Source organism: Pteropus medius, unplaced genomic scaffold (assembly GCF_902729225.1).
Source record: "Pteropus medius unplaced genomic scaffold, Ma_sr-lr_union100, whole genome shotgun sequence".
NCBI lineage: Eukaryota > Metazoa > Chordata > Mammalia > Chiroptera > Pteropodidae > Pteropus > Pteropus medius.
In genome coordinates, this window is record NW_024356336.1 from 5,822,838 (window position 1) to 5,844,911 (window position 22,074).

At 33.8% G+C, this 22,074-nt stretch overlaps 1 protein-coding gene and 1 pseudogene across 1 annotated transcript in view; both read left to right on the forward strand.

The window, feature by feature from the left end:
- Positions 1–1,477: 1,477 nt before the first annotated feature.
- HORMAD2 (HORMA domain containing 2) overlaps positions 1,478–22,074 on the forward strand; it is a 101,170-nt gene continuing 80,573 nt past the window's right edge. Inside the window, exons 1-7 of the mRNA XM_039862013.1 lie at positions 1,478–1,605; positions 3,705–3,790; positions 8,887–9,028; positions 12,334–12,397; positions 12,888–12,924; positions 15,974–15,994; positions 16,730–16,756. Coding sequence (XP_039717947.1) covers positions 3,740–3,790; positions 8,887–9,028; positions 12,334–12,397; positions 12,888–12,924; positions 15,974–15,994; positions 16,730–16,756 — 342 coding nt within the window. The 5' untranslated portion in view covers positions 1,478–1,605; positions 3,705–3,739. The remainder of the gene's footprint in view (positions 1,606–3,704; positions 3,791–8,886; positions 9,029–12,333; positions 12,398–12,887; positions 12,925–15,973; positions 15,995–16,729; positions 16,757–22,074) is intronic.
- LOC120602045 (uncharacterized) lies at positions 18,012–18,130 on the forward strand (annotated as a pseudogene).

Genomic DNA, 22,074 nt, shown 5'->3' on the forward strand with positions numbered 1-22,074 from the left:
TTTTTGGAGTAACGAAAATCTTCTGGAATTAGTAGTAATGGTTGTCAAACTTTGTGAATATACTAAAACCCATTGAATTGTTTTTTTTTTTTTAATTTTAAAAGCTTTTTTTTTAACTTTAAAAAATAAAGAATGAGCTAGATAGACACAACTTTGCCCTCACATTAACCCACTACAGGATGGGGTGGATGCATAAATGGAACCATGAGATAGTATATATTACAATGGGTTTATAATCCAGTCTTGGTGGTAGCGGCAAATTAGGAAATAATTACTTGAGAAAATGATACCAAGCCAAATCTAGGAGATAAGTAGGAAATGGGAACAGAGGAGGATGTTTCAGGTAGAAGGAATATTAAGAAAGCCTGAAAGCTGGAGAGAATATACTATTTTAGGGTAATTAAAGTAGATAAGAATGGCTGATGCATAAAAGTGTCAAAGAAAATAATTAGAGATGTGGCTAAGGAGGCATGAGCCAGATCTTGAAATCATGGTAAGGAGTTTGGATTTTATTCTAAAAGCAATGGGGAGCCATTGAAGTATTTCAGTCTGGGAAGTTACATAATTAAGTTTATAATTTAAAAAGAAAACTCTGACTGTAATACAGAGAACAGACTGGAGAAAGGTAAGACCAGTGACAAGCAGACTGGTGCTTGTAGCAGTCTAGGCAAAATAAGAGGCTGATCCGCTCTAAAGCAGAGATGACAATGTGGATAAAGTGAGGGGTGGACATTTAAGAAATATTCAGGAGACCAGATATGGGAATGGTGATGGTGGTGGCGAGGGGACAGGATTCAGTCACAGTTTTCAGGCCTGAGCAACTAGGTTTTGTTGATGTACACTAAGCTAGGGAACAGAAATAGGTTTGGGGAAAAAGAATTCACATTTGGATGTGTTGGGAACATCAAAGTGGAACTGTGTTATCGACAGAGGTATAAATCTGCAACTCCCCAGAGAGACCTGGGCTTGGGGTATACATATAAGAATCATTAGAATAGAAATAGTAATTGAAACAATAAGAATGTACATTCAGGGAATATATTTAGAAGTAAAAAAAGAAGGGCTCCTAGGACAGAACCCTGAAGAACACCAAAAGCTAAAAATGGGCAGGGAAAAAGTCTGAAGAAGACAATGAAAAGGAACAACTGGGAGACTAGAAGAAAACCAGGAGTTTGATTACTAATACATTATAAGATTTTTAAAAATAAACGTGCTTTGTTACATATAATGAAATGAGTGTCAGACAGTGTTCCAAGTGTCTTAAAAATAATGACTCATTTAGTCCTGACAACAACCTTGCAAAGTAGGTACTATTACTATCCTTATTTTACAGATGAGGAAACTGAGGCACACAACTTGCCCAAGATGTGAGTGAACTGCAGACTGAGATTTGATCCTAGGTAGTTTGGCTCCAGAAGAGTCCATGTGCTTTTAACCACTATGTTATGTTACCTTTCCAGATAAACACATGCCTGGATAAACACTGCGAGAGTCTGAAAAGTTGGATTTAATGTCTCTGTTTTACAAAAAGTAAACTGAGGCACAAAGAGATTAATTTGACCAAGTCATAAAGTTACTAGGTTGTTAAGCGGAATTTGAAACCAGGTTTTTTTTTTTTTTAACTCCAAAGCCTCTTTCTACTAGATTATACTGCTTATTATTTTCCTCTGTATAAAATTTAACTTTACTTACTTTGTAAATGTTAATTCCTCAGCATTTAACAAATACTAATAGTGACTAATTTTAAAATCTTTCTCAAAAGCAAGTGCCCTTGATATCTAGAGATTTCAGTGATAATATCAATTCAATCCAGGTTATCTCTACATTCCAAAAATATGGATGTCATAATGCATTATATTCTAATTTACTTTCTGAAGCAATTAAGGCTTGATTCTCTACAAATACCATCAGAATGTCTTATGATTACAGAAAATTTAAAAAAATATATAGAAAGCTATTTAAAAATCATTATTCCTCTTATTTTTGTCTCTAAGACTAATAATTATCCCCAGTAGGAGGTAATTTACCATGTTTCAATGACCCAGGACTAGAGCTTAAATTAAACTCTTGTAGTTTTTTTTCCATTTTATTTCTTGAAATTGTAAGAGAGACAATTGATGTGATGAGTTAGATTTGAAGGTTATACTTGGGAATGAAGATTATACTCTGAAGTCAATAAAAGATACCTTAGAATCTTTAAGGACCAAAGGAATATTGGGTGGTTTTCAGTCTCATATAAAATATTGTAAAAGAGTGTCCCCTAGTGCTGCTCTGAAGAAGTAATTTGAGAGAAGTCGAATATTAACTGTGTATAATCTCTGTCACCACCTTGTGGCCTCAAATAATTCTGCCCTCTTTTATTTACAAAATCTTCCATAATCTTGCATTTATCTAGACCACACATAGGTCACCGGCTATCCTGGGTGATCCAGAATGGAAGGTCTTTAAATGGATTATTTTACAAATATTTTGGTAACTCTATAAAACCTTGAAAAGAAGCCACAATTTAAATTAAATTAAGGCCTTTGAAAAAAAAAAGGGAAATTCGCTTTTTTTTTTTTTTAATGCTAGCGAAGCAATGGAAAGGAAAACTATTTTAAACATTAATATTTTTTATTATGGCAAAATGTACATGACATAAAATTTACCATTCTCAAGTGTATAATTCAGTGGCACTAAGGTCATTCACAGTGTTGTGCAACCATTACTACTATACATTTCTAGAAAATTTTCATTATGCTGAATAGAACTATGTACCTATTTAACTCCCTATTCTTTCCACCCTTTAGCCCCTAGTAACCTTTATTTTACTTTCTGTCTCTATGAATTTGACTATTTTCCTCATAAGTGGAATCATGTAGTATTCTTCCTTTTGTGTCTGGCTTATTTCACATAGCATAATTTTATTCATGTTGCAGCATGTATCAGAATTTCATTCCTTTTTAAAGCTGAATAATTTTCCATTATATATACCATATTTAAAAAATCCATTCAACTGCTCAAGGGCATTTAGGTTGTTTCCACTTTTTGGCTATTGTAAATAGTACTGCTGTGAACATTGATGTACAGAATCTGTTTGAATCCTTGCTTTCAATACTTTTGGGTATATACCTAGAAGTGAAATTACTGGATAATATAGTATTGTTTAACTTTCTGAGGAACTGCCATACTGTTTTCACGGCAGCTGCACCATTTTACATTCCCACCAGCAGTGTACAGGGTTCCAATTTCTCTACATCCTCTCCAATGCTTGTTATTTTCCCTTTTTTTTTTTTGAATAGCCATCCTAATAGGTGTAAAGTATAAATATTAACTTTTGAGTTGACTTTGAAAATCAATTAACGTGAAGTTAATTCAAGAAATATTTTTGAGCCGCTGCTACATATAAAGCACTGTTATAATCTGAGGGAATAACAAGGATGAGTAAAACATATCACTGAATCATTAGGTGATTTTCAATTTATTTTTTTCTCCAAATGTATTTGGGAACAAGTAGTCAACTTAAATTTTAATTGGGTGGTTGGAAAAACTAATATAGAGACTTTATGCCAAATTTATAGAAAATTGTTAGTGGAGATAAAAATGTTTATTAAACTAATTTACCAAAGAATATAGTCAGATGCTAATATATAGTTTTTCTTTGGAAAATTCACAATAAGAATTATGTTAGGCAGATCTCTAATTAAATTTTTTTTTTTTTACAGGTTAGACTTGTTAAAGAATCCTGAATATTACTATAATGGCCACTGCTCAACTCTCTCACGCCATCAGAATTCACAAGGCATCTAAGGTATTTATTCAGAATTAAAGAAAATCAATTACTATGTAGTTAGTTCAGAATCATGACTTCAATCTTTGGTGTTTTTTTAAAATAGTAGTTTTATCAGTTAATTGGCACATAATATTCTGACAGAGTATGTCTACATTTTAACTGCCTAATGGACTGAGGATGTTCAGAAAATTAGAATAGATCCCTACAAAATAACTTACTGGATGCTTGTTTCATATTTCTATATTTAGATTTTCTAGGGTAAAATGAATAAAAAAAAAGATGTTTAAAGAGAATGGTTCTTTGTTAGACATTCACTTCCCAAAGCAATTAGGAAACTTATAATGTACAACATGATGTAATTATAAGAACCAACGGAGAGAGCACTGAGAAAAACTTGGATGCTGTGACCCTGGGGAAATGTGCCAAGGCTGGGCAACCTTGCTGGGTTTACCTGCTCCAGTTTATCTTGTCCCATGACATTCATTAATGAATCATTTATTTATTCATTGAAAGATCAATATTACATAATATGTATGTAATACTGTGTTATCCTCTGAAAGAATAAAAAAAGAATCTTCATCTTCCACAAATTTATCATCTGGTTAAATTAAGATTTGCAAGAGTTAAGTCAACATACAAAGTCACATATATACATTACATATATTTGAAAAAGAGTAAAGCAATACAAATTATAGGAATTTAGAGATTTTCTGTAGACTGAAATGGTTGGTATATTTCTCATGAAGGAGATGGGACTTAAAGTGGACCTTGAAAAATGAAAATGGTTTGGATAGAGGAGAGAGAATTCCATGAAAAAAACCTAGCATATGCCTTGGCTCAGAATAAGAAATAAGCATTGCATGTTTCAGAAAATAACAAAGAACCCAATTTTAGTGGCATGGAGTGTCATCTGGTTGAACAGAAGCAGGAAATAAAATTGAATAGGAACTTTGAGGACAAAATAATATGGATCATAAAAGCCAGGCTAAGAAATTTATACTTTATTCTGCAATCAATGGAAGTCAGCAAGTTTTATTAGGAGAGTGAATAAAATTATTGTTTAAGGAATATTAAGCTATAGCAGAAGTTTGAAAGATTGAGGCTGAGGAGAATTTGGGCAGAGAGAAAGCAGTCATCTTTCTGGCTCGAATTCGGTATACTCACTAAGCAGGCTCTTGATCTCATTTGGTTTTCTAAGTGTGCTTCTTTCCTGGAAGTGGAAATGCTGATCTGGATATATGAATTGTAATCAGCTTGGTAGTTATTTTTCACTGTAAGTTAATAAATCAAACTTTTGATATAAACAAATCTTTGCAGTTTAGACTGCATGAGCTACTTCTCCCAGTAAATATTAAGTGACTGTACGATTTTGCTATTTAATACTTAACAATAATAATAACTATAGAAGCTAACATTTATTCAGCTCTTACCATGTGCTGGGCACTGTGTCAGGGCTTTATATTATTATTTCAATTAAACCTTGCAATAAGGAGGAAACTGAAGCCCAGAGAAGTAAAGTAACTTGCCTTAGGTCACATAACTTGACAGCTAAGCTGTCAAACATCTCATGCCATTAGCACACTATCTTGTTAAAATAATTTTTCATAGTGTTTTTTATTATCAAGCCATAGTAGTTTCATGTATTAGACATTTATAAAAACAACAATAATAGTCCTTAAAGTATTAGACCAGCTGAGCTGAGAAAAAAATCCCTGGAGTCTAGAGAAGTAACAGAACTCTAGAGGCTTTTCTAACCATTGGTATTCATGACTACAAATGGGCTTTTAGATTCTATATTTAAAGTAAATGTCTTTATACTTTCAGGTTATTTAATCTTACAAATGATTATTACTCAAGTATTGCCTCTAAGTTTTGGCATATTTTCAATAAGTTACTATATATGTATGCCATGCCAGCTATTAACCAATTACTGAAAAGAACCTTACTTTCTCAAGATTTATGGGTACAAAAATCAAAGAGCAATTTTCTCTAAAATTTTACACATACACACACACACACACCTAATTCCTTCAGCTTCAATTTTTCCTACTTCTGCGTAATATTCTTAAAGCAATTGTTTTACTCTCTCACCTGATCAAACCTACTGACTTTCCATTGATTGTAGATTAAAACATAAATTTCTTTGCTTGGTTTTTAAGATCCATATTAATCTCGCCCCCGCGCCCCGCCCCCCCGGCCAAAGTTCCTAGCATACATGTAAGAGTAGTAATTTTATCATATACCTTTTTAACAACTGAATATAATCTGGTTTGACAAAAAGGTGAACTGATAATTCATTGCCACTACATAGTATACTAAAGAAGAAGCAAGCTTATATAGCAAAATTATGTCTAGAATGTCCCAAAGACATTCTAGAATGAGATCTAGATATAAAAATGCTTTTGAGGAGTTCTCTTTCATCTAAAGTCATATTTAAGTAACGGAATTATTAAAACTTCAACAGTTGAAACAGTACAGTAGAGTAAAAGACCCCTGAATTTCAATAAGGTAATCAAAGACCTACCGTCGTGACTTCTAACAGCATAGATTAGTTTCACTTTCTTTTGTACTTTAATTAAATCAAATCATACAGTAGTACTTATTTGTATCTGTTTTTGTTGCTGTTCAGCTTTATGTGTGAGAGTCATCTATATTGTTAAGTATAGTTGTAGATCATTCATTCTCATTGCTTGAATAGTATTCCATTGTGGGAATATACCATAATTTGTTTATCCATTCTCTTGCTGATGGACATTTGGGTAGTTTCCAGTTTGGGACTATTATGAATAATGCTATTATGAATGTTCTTTTAGTGAACATATGTATGCATATCTATCGAATGAGTGGAATATGGGTCATAGGATAGGTGTGTATTTAGCTTTAGTAGATGACCACTAAGCAATTTTCCAAAGAGGCTGTACTCATTTACACTCCTATATATCCTTGTCAACATTTGGTATTTTTTAATTTTTAAGTTTTAGCTATTTTGGTGGGTGTGTAGTGTTACCTCACTGTGATTTTAATATGGACTTCCCTGAAGAAGTTTGAGTACTTTTTCATTGTTTATTGGCCATTTGGATATTCTCTTTCCTGAAGGGTCTGTTCAATTCTTTTGCCCATTTTCCTTTTCCATTGTCTTTTTCTTAGTGAATTTTAGGTGTTCTTTATAAATCCTGGATATGAGTCTTTTGGCAGACATATGTATTAAACTATCTTCTCCTACTCTTGAGTTGATTCTTTGCTCTTAATAGTGTATTACTGAACAGAAGTTCTTAAGTTTAATATAGTTTAATTTATTAATATTTGGAAAATACTTTAAAATTATATTCTATTGACACAACACCAGCTGGAGTTCATGAGACACATTTTGTGTTTAGATTAAAAAAGACAGCAAAAAGCAATCTCATTACTAATTAATTGACAAAAATGATCATATTTTAATTTTTATGTTAATATATGTACACAAAAAACATTAAATGATATGACAAACATGTTGAAATAATAACTCAAGATATAAAACAAACTATCAGCAAATACTCTGTATGCAAAATGACTGTTAGTTGGTAGACACTTCTTACATACTGAAGTAAAATTCATGTATCTGTCACTCTTATGACATTCCTAATGTGGCACACTATTTCTTAAGGAAAACTGTCCAGTCTTTTGAGAACAACAGTATAAATTGTTTAATATGTCACACACACATAGATACATATATACATAAACTTTAGAAGGAAACTATTATTAGCATTGATATTTTTTATGGAACACTATCTGACATCTTATAGAACCTCAATGTTATGCAGAACTCTAGCTTAAGCAAAGCACAAAGGTATGGAAATACATAGAAGCAGAACAGTAGATGGTATTTCCACATGGCTAGAGGGTAGGAGAGAATAAGGGAGTAAGGGTAGAGAGGAGGGGGTGCGAAATGAGGCAGGAGAGCTAGGCAAGGATAAGATTTAGATAGTTTTCAAATGCTCCACTAAGGTACTTGGACTCTATCCTGTATGAACATTGGAAGTGTTGTGATAAGATTTGTATTCTTTAAAGTTACTGATGGCAATATGAAGAATAGGTTGAATGAAAGGAACTGTTGGCAGAGAGATCAGGGGCTATTGCAGTAATAAAGGGGGGAAGTGAATATGTCCTGAGCCCAGACAGTGGCAGTGAGAAGGAGAAGGAGAAAACAGATTTGAGAACTCTTTAGAGAGAATTCATAGAAGTGAGTGATTGGATATGGGTATGAAAGAGAGAGAGAAAGCAAAGATGACTCTGCTTCTACCCTAAATGATTGGAGTGATGCCAATTCATTTGTCTGAGATGAAATTTGGGATCAGATTTTGGTCATAAGTAATAGCGATAAACTGAGTTTGAGGGTCTACAGAATGATCTAGGTGTAGATGTCCAGAAAATAAAAATGTGGAAGTGGGGCTCAGAACAGAAATGAGTACTCAAAGTCTCTGTATAGGCTGTGGCTGAAGCAGTGAGACTAGATGAGATTATCCAAGAAAAAAGAGCTATGAAAAGAGAGAAAGACTGAAGGCAGAATCCTGGGCTGAGACCAACATTTAAAAGGCAGAAAAACTGGAAAAAATAAAAGAGATTGAGATAGATATGGAGGGATAGGTGAAAAACCAAAATAAAATAGTATTATGGTAGCTGAGAGAGAGGAGGGAGAGTGTAGCCAAGTGTCAAGCACTGCAGAGAAGTTACATAGCACTAGGACCAAGAAGAGGTCAATGATAGGATGTGCTTTGGAAATGATAGTATAGAATGGATGAGGTAAAAGACAGATTGCAGTTGGTTCTGAGAAGTGTGTAAAGGAAAGGAGATTATATAATTATAGTAAAACTCCAGTTTTGCCTCAGATCCATAGATTATTTTGAAATAAGTTGTATTAGTCTTGAATTACTTGGATAACTAACTTTCTTTTCTGCCTTACCTGTGGAAACCTAATTTAAGCAATATTCAAAGCCTGTTTCCTTTTGATTACCTATAAAGGTATCAGATTTGAAGTCCTGAGAAATCTTTCCATCATGTCTGTGGTAATGGCATGATGGACTGACTATGTTAAAGAATACTAATCGTTTTCATCTTTGTTTTTTTTCCAGGAAACAGTTTTCCCATCCCAAATTACTAATGAGCATGAGTCACTGATAATGGTGAAGAAACTTTTTGCTACTTCTATCTCATGCATAACATATTTAAGGGGCCTGTTTCCAGAGAGCTCTTATGGAGAACGCCATTTGGATGGTAAAGTTTAACTAAATGGTTACTTTGGCTGTTGTAGCCCTTTTCTGTATTTGGCAAGAGTAAACCTTTAATCTCTCACAGAACATGCTCATTCAAAGTCATGGGCCTGTTCTTCAAGATCAATTTGCTAATTCATTTTCCATTTTGATTTCATCACGTTTAGTGGTTTTACTTATAGGAACCATTAGTTCCTGGCTAGATATCAAATGACAGACTGAGGAGAAAAGAAATCTGTGTAAACAAGCCCAGTATTTCTAAACTATAAGTATAAAAGCAGCAGCCAGATCAAAATCTGTTTGGGTGCTGTAGATTTGTGCTATTTTTCATCTCAATTGAATTCGTTCTTTGAATTATACTTTGGCATTGAGGAAGTTTAATGGAGCTAGGTGAAACATATTAACACACATATGCAAATATGCTGGGAAAGAATGAATACTCAGGCCAAACTCATTTGTTGATTAGCGTGGATATTTAGACAATTATTATTCTATTATCAGCTCAAGTCTTTTCGTAATTGCCAGGTCTTCTAATTTCCTTCCTTTTGTTTCTTATGTCCATAAACTTATGATCTCATTTCTTTATATTACAAGCTGTTTCTGGTTCCTTTCCTCCTCTTGTATTAAAAAAAAAAAATGTACCTAGGACTCTTCAATTTTTCAAAATCTTATTATTTGTTTAAAAATCTGGATTATAATAATAATTCAGAAACTTGCTGAATTGTCACTAAACTGGAAACTACCATTTGGAAAATATAGAGAGCTACAAGTTTCCTTGTAAGAAGTTATTTTTTAAAATTTAACTTTACTTTAAATTTCTCACATCTATATTTAATGATATACCTTGGCCTCATTCCAATTTAATTTTCTTAAACAACATTTGACTCTACATGAACATCAGTGAAATGCATGTAGGCTTTAAACACAAAAACTTGATATTTGCAATTATGACAACCTCGTTTGTATTATGTCCTTTTTTGGTTTATTGGATATAAATCTGTAATAGTGAATGTGTTTATATATAGCACATAGTTTCAGTTTCTCCTTTTGTTTAGAACATAGAATTGGAAAAAGACATGCTTTGGGTAGTTAATTATTAAAATGCAAAATTCAACCTAGTAAATTTGAAGATCTAATTGGCTTTATTAAGTAATTTATGAATTGGGCAACATTCCGTCTAGCAACTGGAAGGGCACTCTGAAAGGTTGTACAAAATGGAAGCTTTTTATAAGAAGAAGGGTTGAACAAGGAAACTATTAACAAAGAAAAGAATGGGTTACTCTTGGGCCAGGACATATTTTCTTTGGGATAAGAGAATGGGAAAGGTTTTTATCATTGCCTCTTCTTTCTGTTGGGGGATGGAGAGGGCCTGCAGTGGCAGATCACTGGTGCCTGACCAGAGGATTTCATACTGGTTGATTAACATTACATTTCCGAGAGAGTTTGAAACTGCAGTAAAATCAGGTATTAAATCTGGGTTTGTATCATGGGCTTTTAACACATTGATGCCATTTTGGGCGTGGTTTTTCTTTAACATAATTAAACACTTATTGTGTGCCAATTGCTACCCTAGGCATGGTGGGTAATGCCATTCCTATAGCTTTATTTTTTGTGACACTTTTAATGGAAGTTATATGTCTCCCACTCAATGTTAGTACTTAAAAATACTCAATACTCCTATGTCACTCTTTTTTGTAGTCTCTAAATGTTATACCAATATAGAATACTTTTAATATCCTTCAATATAAGTAGAGATGACATCAATTTTAGGATAAGAGAAAATGTAAAGGTGAAATGACTTGTGCAAAGTCGTACATGAATCAGTGATTGATTTTGGACTGATCAAAACCCAAGCTCTTTTAATATGATTTTCTATTCTTCCCTATGTCAACATAAGAACATCCAAACCTGTAGAGAATTATTGAGTTTATCTGAGCCAAACTGACAACATGCTGGGAAACAAGATCTCAAATGTTCCAGAGAATAACAGTTTTGCAGTTTCTTTTATACATTTGAAATTACGGAGGAAATATAAGGAAGATTACGTGAAGGTGGGAGAAAGCCAGGCAGGGAAATCTCTATGATTGGATTACAGGATAATTAACTACTCTTGAGGATGGTTAGGCCTCCTAGGGGTCTGAAAAAGAGGATTACTCTGGCATTTCAAAGGTGTGTTAACCTAAATACGCAAGAACAATGGACAAGGCTTGGATTAAGGTAAAAATAAACCTTTTACTAACGCAGTTATATGCCTGAGGGGAAACTACCTACTATAACCTGCCTAGTTAGGAATTTATGATCAGATCACCCTGTGAGGTTACTTTTGGTCACTTGACTTTTCAGATTTATTACAGAGCCTCTTTATCGTCCAAACCTAACTACAGTAAGGTAGTTGAATTTCAGATGGAAATTAATATTTAAGAATAATTCATGTAAAAATTTTTATTTTTGTTTTTTACTGAGAAGAAGAGAAATATCAGAGAAGTGACTTGAGATTGAGGTGTATGTTTTAAATTGGTTAAATGGTGATGGTCTCAATACTACCTTATGATTACCTAGAATTCAACAAAAGCAAAGAAATGACACAAATTGATTTTGCAACCAAGTCATTGTGCTACTGTTGGGAAGGAAAATTTTTCCTTCTAGGTTCTTTGGGTTTTTCTAGTAATTAAGTTGACATGAAACATTAACAAAAGAAAAATAAATTTAACTTTGCGCATACAGGAGACCCATACAATTGAAGCCAAAGGCATTCAGGCAATTCAGGCTTTTATGCCATCCTGAGCTAAGGAATGGGATAAGGGCCTGGGGGATTCAAAGGGGAAGAGGGCAATTCACAGGAAGATAAGAGACACAGGTGTTTGGTAATCAGATGTTTGCCTTGTGCAGTTAAGTCTTTTAGATAAGAAGTTATCTCTGGTAATAGCTCTCTTTTTGGGCCATACTCCACATTTAAATTTTTTAGTCAGTTAAAGGAGAGGTAAAAGTTTTCCTTGAGTCAGCTGGGTCTTGGTTGCTGTGAACCAGATAATCCATATGCTAAAATTGCACATTCTGAGATAGCATATTCTGCTTCCCTTCACTACACTGTATAAGGAGAGACTGCAAAACTATAATCAAAATAGGAACTAAGCTAATTATCAATGTAGGATTTTTAAAGGTGGTATTTAGAGATTCAAAATGCTTTTATAAGCTATAAAACTAAGTTATATAAAGAAAATAGTTAAAGGAATACCGTTATTTAGCATGGATAATTTTAGTACACAGTCATTTAGTAGATGAAAATAGACTATGTTTCTATTTTTGTAGACCTCAGTTTAAAAATCCTCCGAGAAGATAAAAAATGTCCTGGGTCACTGCATATTATCAAATGGTAAGTAATTGAAATTTTATAAAAGTTGAAATTACCCATAATTTCGTGGCTGAAATTACCCATAATACTTTATTTGGTAACATTTCCTTAAAACTTTCTTTCTTTCTTTTAATAATTTCATAGAAATTTGTAGCCATTATTCAATATTATTTTAAGGTACTGATTTAGTTTTGTTTTTGAAGTGAATGGACTTGTATAAAGGAAGAAAAATATCAATCAAAACCTGATTACTCATGTGCATGTTAATGTCCTAAACATTATGGGAGCCGAAAAGAAAAGGTGATTCTTTACCTCAAAATTGTTTATCTATTATTTATAAAGTTCTATCAACATGTTAAATGATATTTGAAGTTTAAAAAATTAATTAAATGGGAAAGGTAAATGATTATCAATTTAATGTACTTCAAAACAAAAAACATAAATTAATTCTGTACTTGGAATTCGTTTTGGCTTTGCATCTAGTTGACATCAAACATTTATTTCTTGACAGGATTCAAGGTTGTTTTGATGCTTTGGAAAAGAAATACGTAAGAATGTTTTAAAATTTATACTAGAATCAAAGACTAATCTTTTATCTCTTAAAAAAATAGTTTAGCCTTTATTTTGTTGTTGTGTTTTAAGGATATACCAGTGCCTACATTTGCATTCATGGACCAGTTTTCTTTTTATGTCTTTGTTGTCTCATTGATATTTCATTTACATTAATTAGAAATGAAACCCTCGTTTTTTCTTTTACATACTCATATCTTTTTGACCACAGAATTTCCTCTGAAGTCACTGGGAGATATCCACAGGATGTGGGAAAGAGGAGACAAGAATCTGGCATTCAGTCCATTGAATATGGTCAAAATAGTGGCAGATATAAAAGGAAAAATTGATCTTGAATCATCTGTTTTTATTCTGTGCTGGTTACTTTGTTAACTATGGTGCATGTATATAACCTGTTCCCCTAAAATAGCTAGTATTGTGGCTCAAATTTTTTAGAAATGCAGCTTGAATTTTAAGTGCATCGGATCTTTCTCACTGCCCAAGACAGCTATGAAGGGTGTAAAACTTAGAGGCTCTAGTCCTAGTTGAAGAGATAAGATATATATAAATGAACTTTTTGTCACTGCTTCCCCCCTTTCCCCATCTGTATTTTCTTTTTACTTCTTTTCAATTTCTATTCCTTTAAGAAATCTTCAGGTAAATAAGCCTTACATTGGATTATTTAGTTGTACACATACATTTCCTTTTTCACTGAACAATTATTATTTATGATTTATTCAACACTGACCTGGGGGAGTGAGAGATACAATTATTATTTATGATTTATTCAACACTGACCTGGGGGAGTGAGGGATACAAAAATAGAACAGATATAAGATTGTGCACTCAAAGAGCTTATAGACCATGACAGAAGATATATGATATTCACAGGCATGGCTGATAATCAGCTGTTACACATTGGCCCACCTGTATCTGTTGTTAAAATATTGAAATACTCTATTGATATGGTAAATAGCTGCTTCTCTGAGACCCCAAATGACCCCACAATGTCCTTCCCATTACCCCACCATTGTCTCTTTTGGGATCTCCCCAGACAATTCCACAATCTAGCAACTAAAGGGTTAACAACCTGGCCCCAGGAGGGCTTCTTGGCTAAGTTTACATCCTTTCTGATTAGTCACTACCTGTGCCTTATTGGGCTGTTAAATATTGATTTTTTTCACATTATATTTTGACTATCACCTCTATGACAAGTATAAGGAACCATAATGCCCAATAGAAAGTAATGCATGTCAAAGAAAAAATACTGATTGTATACAATGGAAGTATGGAAAAGGAAGGGTTATATCTAGTTAGGGGCAAGAAAGATCTTTGAGAGAGAGAAAATGGCTTTTGAGCTTTGAAGGCCCTTAGTATTTGCACAGGTTGAGAAGGGGAGAAAGTCATCACCAGCATACTGAACAGTGCTCATTCATTCTCCTTCATCTATTCATTTAGCAACACTTCCTGAGTGTCCATCATTGAGGAGCAGTACAATGTAGTTACGAGCTCAAGTTTTGGAATCAGACAGTCTTAAGTGAATCCCAGTTTTGCCACTTGTTGATATAAGACCATCTAAACCCACAGAAAAATTTTATCAGAGTTTATTTCAGATAAACCAATGATAGTTTCCAGGAAGCAAAATCTAAAATGCTTAGAAGAATAACAGTTTTGCAGTTTCTTTTATGCTTTCAAGATTAAGGAGGAAGCGTAAGGAAGAAATAACAAGGTGGGGACTGGATTACAGGATAGTTAACAAGACTATGTACTGTCTTAAGGGGGGCTATATAGCCTAATTGTCTCCTTATTCCCATTCTCAATCTCCTACCATTCCAACCCACTGTTCACACTACATTCTTTTAGAAACTTGAGTCTGACCATGTCATTCTTTAGCCTAAAAATATTCCATGGCTTTAAAAATAAAGTTCAGAATCCATCACATGATCTACAAGGCCTGTATGATCTAGTCTCCATCTGCCTTTCCAAAGCATCATTCTCACCGTTGCTCACCATGTTCAAGCCGCATAAGGATTCTAGAGCATGTAAAGTGCCTTTTACCTTTGTATATAGTGTTCTTTTTTGCCTGGAAAATTTCTTTCCCTACCCAACACCTTTAACCTGGCTAACTGCAATTTATCTTTTAGGTCTCAGCCTAAATATTTACTTCCTCAGGGAGGCCTTCCCTGATAGCCCTCCTCCCCAGCCTAGATTGTCCCTCTGTTTAATGTTTTAAAGCGCCCTGTACTGCTTCTTCATAGCAATTAACACATATTTAGTAATTTTTTTGTTTATTGTTTTCTTCTCTGCTGGTCTGCATGTTCCCTGAGAACAGGGGCCATGACTATTTTTGAATGAATGAACTTTAATTAAATAATATAAAATAGAGGTTCACTAAGTAGTCTTAAATCAATTGTATGCAGTAATCAAAATAGCCACACAGTGTCACTAAAGTTTTAGTCCTTTCGGCAAAATAGGTGAATAATTTGATATGAAATTATGGTCCTGAAATTTTCTCATTTGCATTCTAGTTTTTTAAGATTTATCATAGGCTTTATTATGTCTCTATCTCTATATCTATATATTCTATTACTTTTCGGGGAGAATCTGTTTCTAGTAAGAGATAGATGTAGGGAAGGCACAGATTTTATAGATTTATATCAGACTTTACATTTTTTACTTTAGTAGATTAGTTTCAAAAGGCACAATTGTTTGAAATACTTGTAGCATATTTAATTTTTAGTAATAATAAATTATTTTGTATATCTTTTGCCTCCCAAACTAGAATAAAACTTATAGAGAGTAAGGATAGTTATTTTCTTTTTTTGTATCCCTCCCTCCCCAGCAGAACCCTGGGTATGTAATAGGCACTCACTTGAATGAATGGATAATTAGTATCCCTTTTTCTGGTCTTCTGAATAATATATTTTTTTCCCTACCCAAATTTTTGCAACCTCTCTGAAATTCCATTTTAATTAGCCTTTAATGAAAATAACAACTTAGGTGCAAGTATGGAATATATAATAACAATAGTTTTCTTTTCTCTTGAAGCTACATATGGCAGTACTTACAGTAAGTAAATATTGAAGGACCAAGACTCTGTCTATACTTTGTTGTCGTTTGATGAGTAAAACATTAAAACAGTACTCTCCCTCTGCCCTCTTGAATTCCTTTATCTGTCTTATGACATTTTGGAATAAAGAATTAGAAGTTTTTATAAAAGATCACAAAATATATATATCTTTGGTATATTACAATGCATGGGAAAATATATACGATATACTATCTGCTTCATCTATTGGCTATCAGGATTTTATCTGAGTTATTTTATAAACTTGAAATTTTTATTTTTGAAGTTTTGTAGACTTTTTTTGAAGTTTTGGATACTTCTGAGTATAGCATGGTGAATGTAGGTAAGAACAGAAAGAAAATGAGGAGATGCTATTGAGAGTTTCAGATATATGATTTATTTAAGAAATTTTAAACCACGAAAAATTATTTAGAATTTGTAACTCAGTCACAATAATCATAAATATCTGTTTATCAATTTCCTTATAGTCAGTATTCACAGACTATTCTAAAGACTCTGTGTTATAGAATAAGAGCTTATTCTATCTCTAGTCTGAACTACATATCTTAAGACATATCTGTATATATACACACACATATATATGTGTGTATATATATATAAAATTCTCAGTACTCAATGAATATAGCACAAACTGAATTCTTTACCTAGAACATGCATTCTGTGAGGAATAATCTTCCGTTTCAGAAATTAAATGCTGCTTATTTTTCCTTAAACAGCTTTACACAAATCCCAAGGAACCTGAGGTAAGAACACATATAGAAATGTGCAGTGTATGTATATTATATTTAAAAATGTTTATCTGAGTTGAGGCCATAGATTATGTTACTAGCAAAGTAACTCATAGTGAGCTCTTTCAGTGTGTTTTTAATAAACTTCAGCAATTCTTTATTATGAGGTTTTTACAACTACTTAGAGGCATTGAAAAAAAAAAGCATTGAGTAGAACCGATTCTATTCCCTAACATGTTAACATTAAGAATCTCTGCTTATATAAATACCATATTTTATTACTTATTTTAACTGATTCTGAATCCTTTCTGTTTGTGGCCTTTGGAAGACATGGCATAATTCTAAAATTTTTTTTTTTTTCCCAACTAAATTCTCCCTGTCTTATTGATCTTTTTATAGATTTTCAGAGCTTTACCTATTTGTTTCTCTCTCTAAATGTCTTCCCTCTGCTTTTTGAGCCCTACTCATTCTCAAGGCCCACTTATGTTTTAATATTTCATGAAAGTCTCTTTGCCTATTCTGTTCACACTAATTTCTTCTTTTCTAAATTCCTTTTCCAGCAGGACCTCACAATTTAACACCCTCAACTGATTCATGGAGATTATCTCCCTAACCAAATTGTGAATTCTTGAGGAGAAGAGTCTTGTCTTGTTTTCTGTCTCCCAGAGTGAATATTATAGTCCTGGACACATAATAGTTACTTGTGCTACTTCAAATGGTAGCTGTGGCGGTAGCATAGAAATAGAGGGAGAAGCCTTTTTCCTTCTCATTCTATTCTCTTTATTCTCCTCCTAGCTTTCTTTCCTCTTCCCTTTCCTTTTTCCTTGCTTTCAGTTTTCCTTCTATAAGCCAGTGGATTTAATCTTAGTGGCAGTCAAGACTAAATTAAGCATTTTTAGTCTTTAACATCCTTGATTGGCAAGATTGTACATAGCTGTTTGAGCAAGGTGGAAGAAAATTGGCACATAGTGATGGACAGCAATTTCTCAATGCCCAAATTACCTCTATTTATGTTTGTCTCTTGTGTAGTTTCAAATGCTTTTTTTCCCCTGTAGATCTGAGGAGAAGTTCCCTAATAAATTGTAAAGAAATCGATCACTACCTTAGTGCAATAAATTATTATATTTTCTTATGCGTGTAAAACTCCTAGTCTGAAATGCTAAGCAAATTGGGCTTAAATACAGAAAAATCTTACCCAGTGGGAAAAAAGTATTAAATGAGCTTTGATGCAGGCAATATATATAATAATGAAGTTAGAAAACAAAATTTTGTTTATGGTCATGCCGCCCTGAACAAGCCTGATCCCATCTGATTTCAGAAGCTAAGCAGGGTCGGGCCCAGATAGTACTTGGATGGGAGACCACCTAGGAAGACCAGGTGGTGTAGGCATAAAAAATTTTTAAAAAATAAGGGATTGTAAGCTGACAAGGTCCTTGCAATCTGTGAGGTTAACCAAGGGTTGCCTCGCCTAAAAAAGAAAACAATATTTTATTTTATGATTAGTTCTGAGCTGTCATGACCCAGAAAAAGTGTTTTGAACACTTACAGATTCTTCCCTATGGCAGTGATCTCTGGCTTTTCTGTGCTCATGGCACACTTTTGATTACTAGAAAATTTGGTGGCATGTCTGAAGGTATTAAAAGACTCAAAAAGACACCAAACAAATCTGTAATAATTACAGTATAACTATGTATAGCAATATTCATAGTGCCTGTAAGTATCCATGGGGTTACACTGTTTTACGGTTGATGTTTAGCATCAAGACACTAATAGAACTGTTTACCTCCCTAATCTCATTCTTTTATAAACTCACAAAACAATAATAAACACAGTCTTTCTTTGGAATTTATCTGATATTGCACCATGTTGTTTGACTCATATCCATAGAAGTGTATCCTCCTCTAAAGAAAGCTATATAAACAATAACAATGTTAATATTTACCTGAAGCAAAAATACATTTTACACATAGATTAAAATTTGAAGCACTCTTTTGAAGAGTCTGTCCTGGTACACAATTGAGAATCTCTGTCTTAAATCGAAAATGTGCTTACCTAGTCCAGAGGCCAACAGAGTTTTGAGCATTATTGCACAAAGTTATGGTTCTTCTGCACCTGAAGTTTTGTTCTGGTTTCTCTATCTCATGAAAGAAGTAAAATGACAAAAGTAACTAAAGTTACTAAAGTGAAGAGGGATAGTGTAGCTTTTCTACAGACATATACTACAAAACGTGTGGAGGTATTAATAAGATGTGTAAGCCAAAATGTAAATATGTTAAGGAAAGATTTACACAACTCACTGCAGAATAGACCTATAAAGAATTACTAAATGTGAATATTGTGAGGACACAAATCTTACTGTTTTACCATCTTTCCTTTGTGACTATTGGAGGTGGTTCAACACCCACTTTTAACAGACTGCTTCAGGAACTTAACTCTAGATGGTTTCTTTTTAGCCACAATATGCTTTTAGAGATTGTATGTTTTTTATTATTTTTAAAAAATCTTTGTTGAAATCCTTGATGAAATGCTAATTAAGTGTGAACTGTACACTGGCTGAATATTTATTCACTCAGCAAATATTAATTAGGTTCTCTTTATGGGCCTAGCACTGTTCAAGGTATAAAAACACATGAGGTAATGGGATAGACAAGGTCCCTTCTCTCTGGAAGCTTAATTCTAATGAGGGAATGTAAAAAATAAACAAATAAACGAAGATTAGCAAATCGATTTCAGATAGTTTATAATGCTATGTAGAAAAGAAGAGAAGGTAGTATGCTGGAGAGTGCTGAAACTGGCAATGAAGGAGGAGGGATAGGAGGGCAGTCCATGGAAGGCCTCCCTTAGGGGTCACTGTTTGAGCTGAGACTGAATAAGCCAGAGGAGTCAGCCTATGTAGGTCTGTGAGAGGCAATGGCATGTGACTAGCTGAATAACACCCTAGTTAATATTTCAGGTGCTGGAGTCAAATCCCAGCTCTGCCACTTAATTAGCTTCATCTAAGGTAATAATACCTACCTCAGAGTGTTGGCTACATAAGAATAAATAGATGTAGAATATTTAGGGCAGTCCTTGAATATTATAATTATTATCATCAACTGGAGACAACATGTTACAGAATACAGCTGTGCAAGGATCGTAGGGCAGAAAGGCTACTTGTATGTTCGTGGACAGGGAGGGTGCCCTGAGCCTGGAACCTAGGGAGTGGGAGGGAAAGAGGCAGGAGATAAGGTCAGCAACAAAGGCAGAGAATAGATTGGTAAGGCCTTATGGATCAAGGTAAATTTTGGTTTTATTCTAAAGACATGGTCTGATTTTTATTTTCAAAAACTCTTTTTGACCATAGAATAGAGAATGAATTATAGGAGGAGTGATTTGGAAGCAAGTGGATAAAATGAAGAGAGATGGTGGTGGCTTGGATAGGGCAATAGTAGTGAAGATGAAGAGAATCAGATGGACTTGGAATATGCTTTGGAGACAGACTTGAAAAAAATCTATTTTGCCAATGAATTGGAATGTAGAGGAAGAAGGAGAGCCTGTATATGTTTCTGTTGCCTTGGTTGATATGGATATATTCAGTGTGATTAATAAAAACCGTTGATGAGCTGTTTAAAGGGTCGTCTTTATTGAGCAACACATCAATCTAAAAAGGAGGAGGACATTATATGAAGTGTTAAGAAGAGACTAGTGCTTGCCATAAATATATACTTCCTTGATCAATCAGAGTCAGATTAGAGTTATTAAGGATTAGCATCTTCTGTAAAACAATTACGAACATAATTCTTTTATTCTTTGCTTCAGGGACCAAATAATAAACTGTTAATAAAATTGTCAATTACTAAAAGATCTACTCTTGATACAATTTAAAAAACAAAAGAAAGTTCAGGGCATCAAAAGCTAGAGTTGGTTGAGAAACATGGGCAGGCAGGGAGAATAAGCATTGTTTGTTTGACAGTGCAATTACACCCAGCATCAGTGGAGAGGATGCTGTATAGTTAACCTTTTTTTCTGCAGTGAACCTGTTGCTATAGGCACCTCTAGTCTCACATACCTCTCCTATTGTACGGTTGTCCCTTGGTATCCTTGGGGATTGGTTCCAGGACCTCTGCAGATAAAAAAATCTGTGGATGCTCAAGTTCCTTATGTCAAGTGGATTTGTATATGCATATAACCTACGCACATCTTTCTACTATACTTTTAATCACCTCTAGATTACTTATTACTATAATTACTAAATATACTGTAAGTGCTCTGTAAATAGTTGTTATACTGTATTGTTTAGGGAATAATGACAAATTTGTACATGTTCTGTACAGATGCAACCATCATAGGCCTAACTACATAGTACACATCAGCAACTACATAACATTTTTTTTCTCAAATATTTTTGATCTGTGGTTCGTTGAATCCACAAATGTGGGACTTGCAGATACAGAGAGCTAATTGTATTCACAAAGTACTTGGTTTGATTTCTTAAGTAGAGTGTCTTACTAGAAAAATATTTTTCTCTTTTAAAATTAACTCCATTACAAATCAGTTCTTCGAGCTGAAGCAGCATGAGCTTATTTCTCTAGGACCTGACCACTTGTGATTAATGGAATACCAAATCTTAGAATAGAGAAAAGTAAGAAGAACATTGAGACTTTTTCTATTAATCTAACATCTTCATTTCCACATTGTCAAGGAACAAATACTGAAACAGAGGAATGAAAGGTATTTTTTGTGTTCTGACTTAAACTCACATACCCTTTGCCTGTTTTTAACACCTTCTCCAGCTCTGTGGACAAACAACAATGTATCTGGGCCAAATGTTTGCTTCAACTACTAGACAATCATTTTGAGCTTATCTCTCATGAGGAAATTTGTCCTTTATTTCTAGCTTTCTTAACAGTGAGGAGAGCAGATAGCAGTAGTATCTAGTTTTTAGTGCAGGATCAAAAAAAAACAAGACCTGAAATCATTGATTCTGGTTCCTTTTCTAATTTTTCCAGTTTTCCTGTTGCCATTCTAGTTTTCCCTGAATTACTACAGTAGCCTCTTAATTGCTCTCATGGTTTCCACTTCTTCCCTTCTGCATTCTTAAAATAGCCAGGGTGATCTTTAAAAATACAAATCACTCCCATGCTTAAAATCCTTCAATGTAGAATAAATACTAAACCCCTTACCATGGCCAACGAGGCCCCAAAACCTCCTCTACAATCTCATCTCCTACACTCTCACCCTTGCTTACTTATTGCCAGCCACTTGACCTCCTCTTTGATCCAGAAAGAGCCATTTTTTCCCCCTCCTTTAGTGCCTTTGCATTGCTGTTTCTCCTGCCTGGGGCACCCCACTGT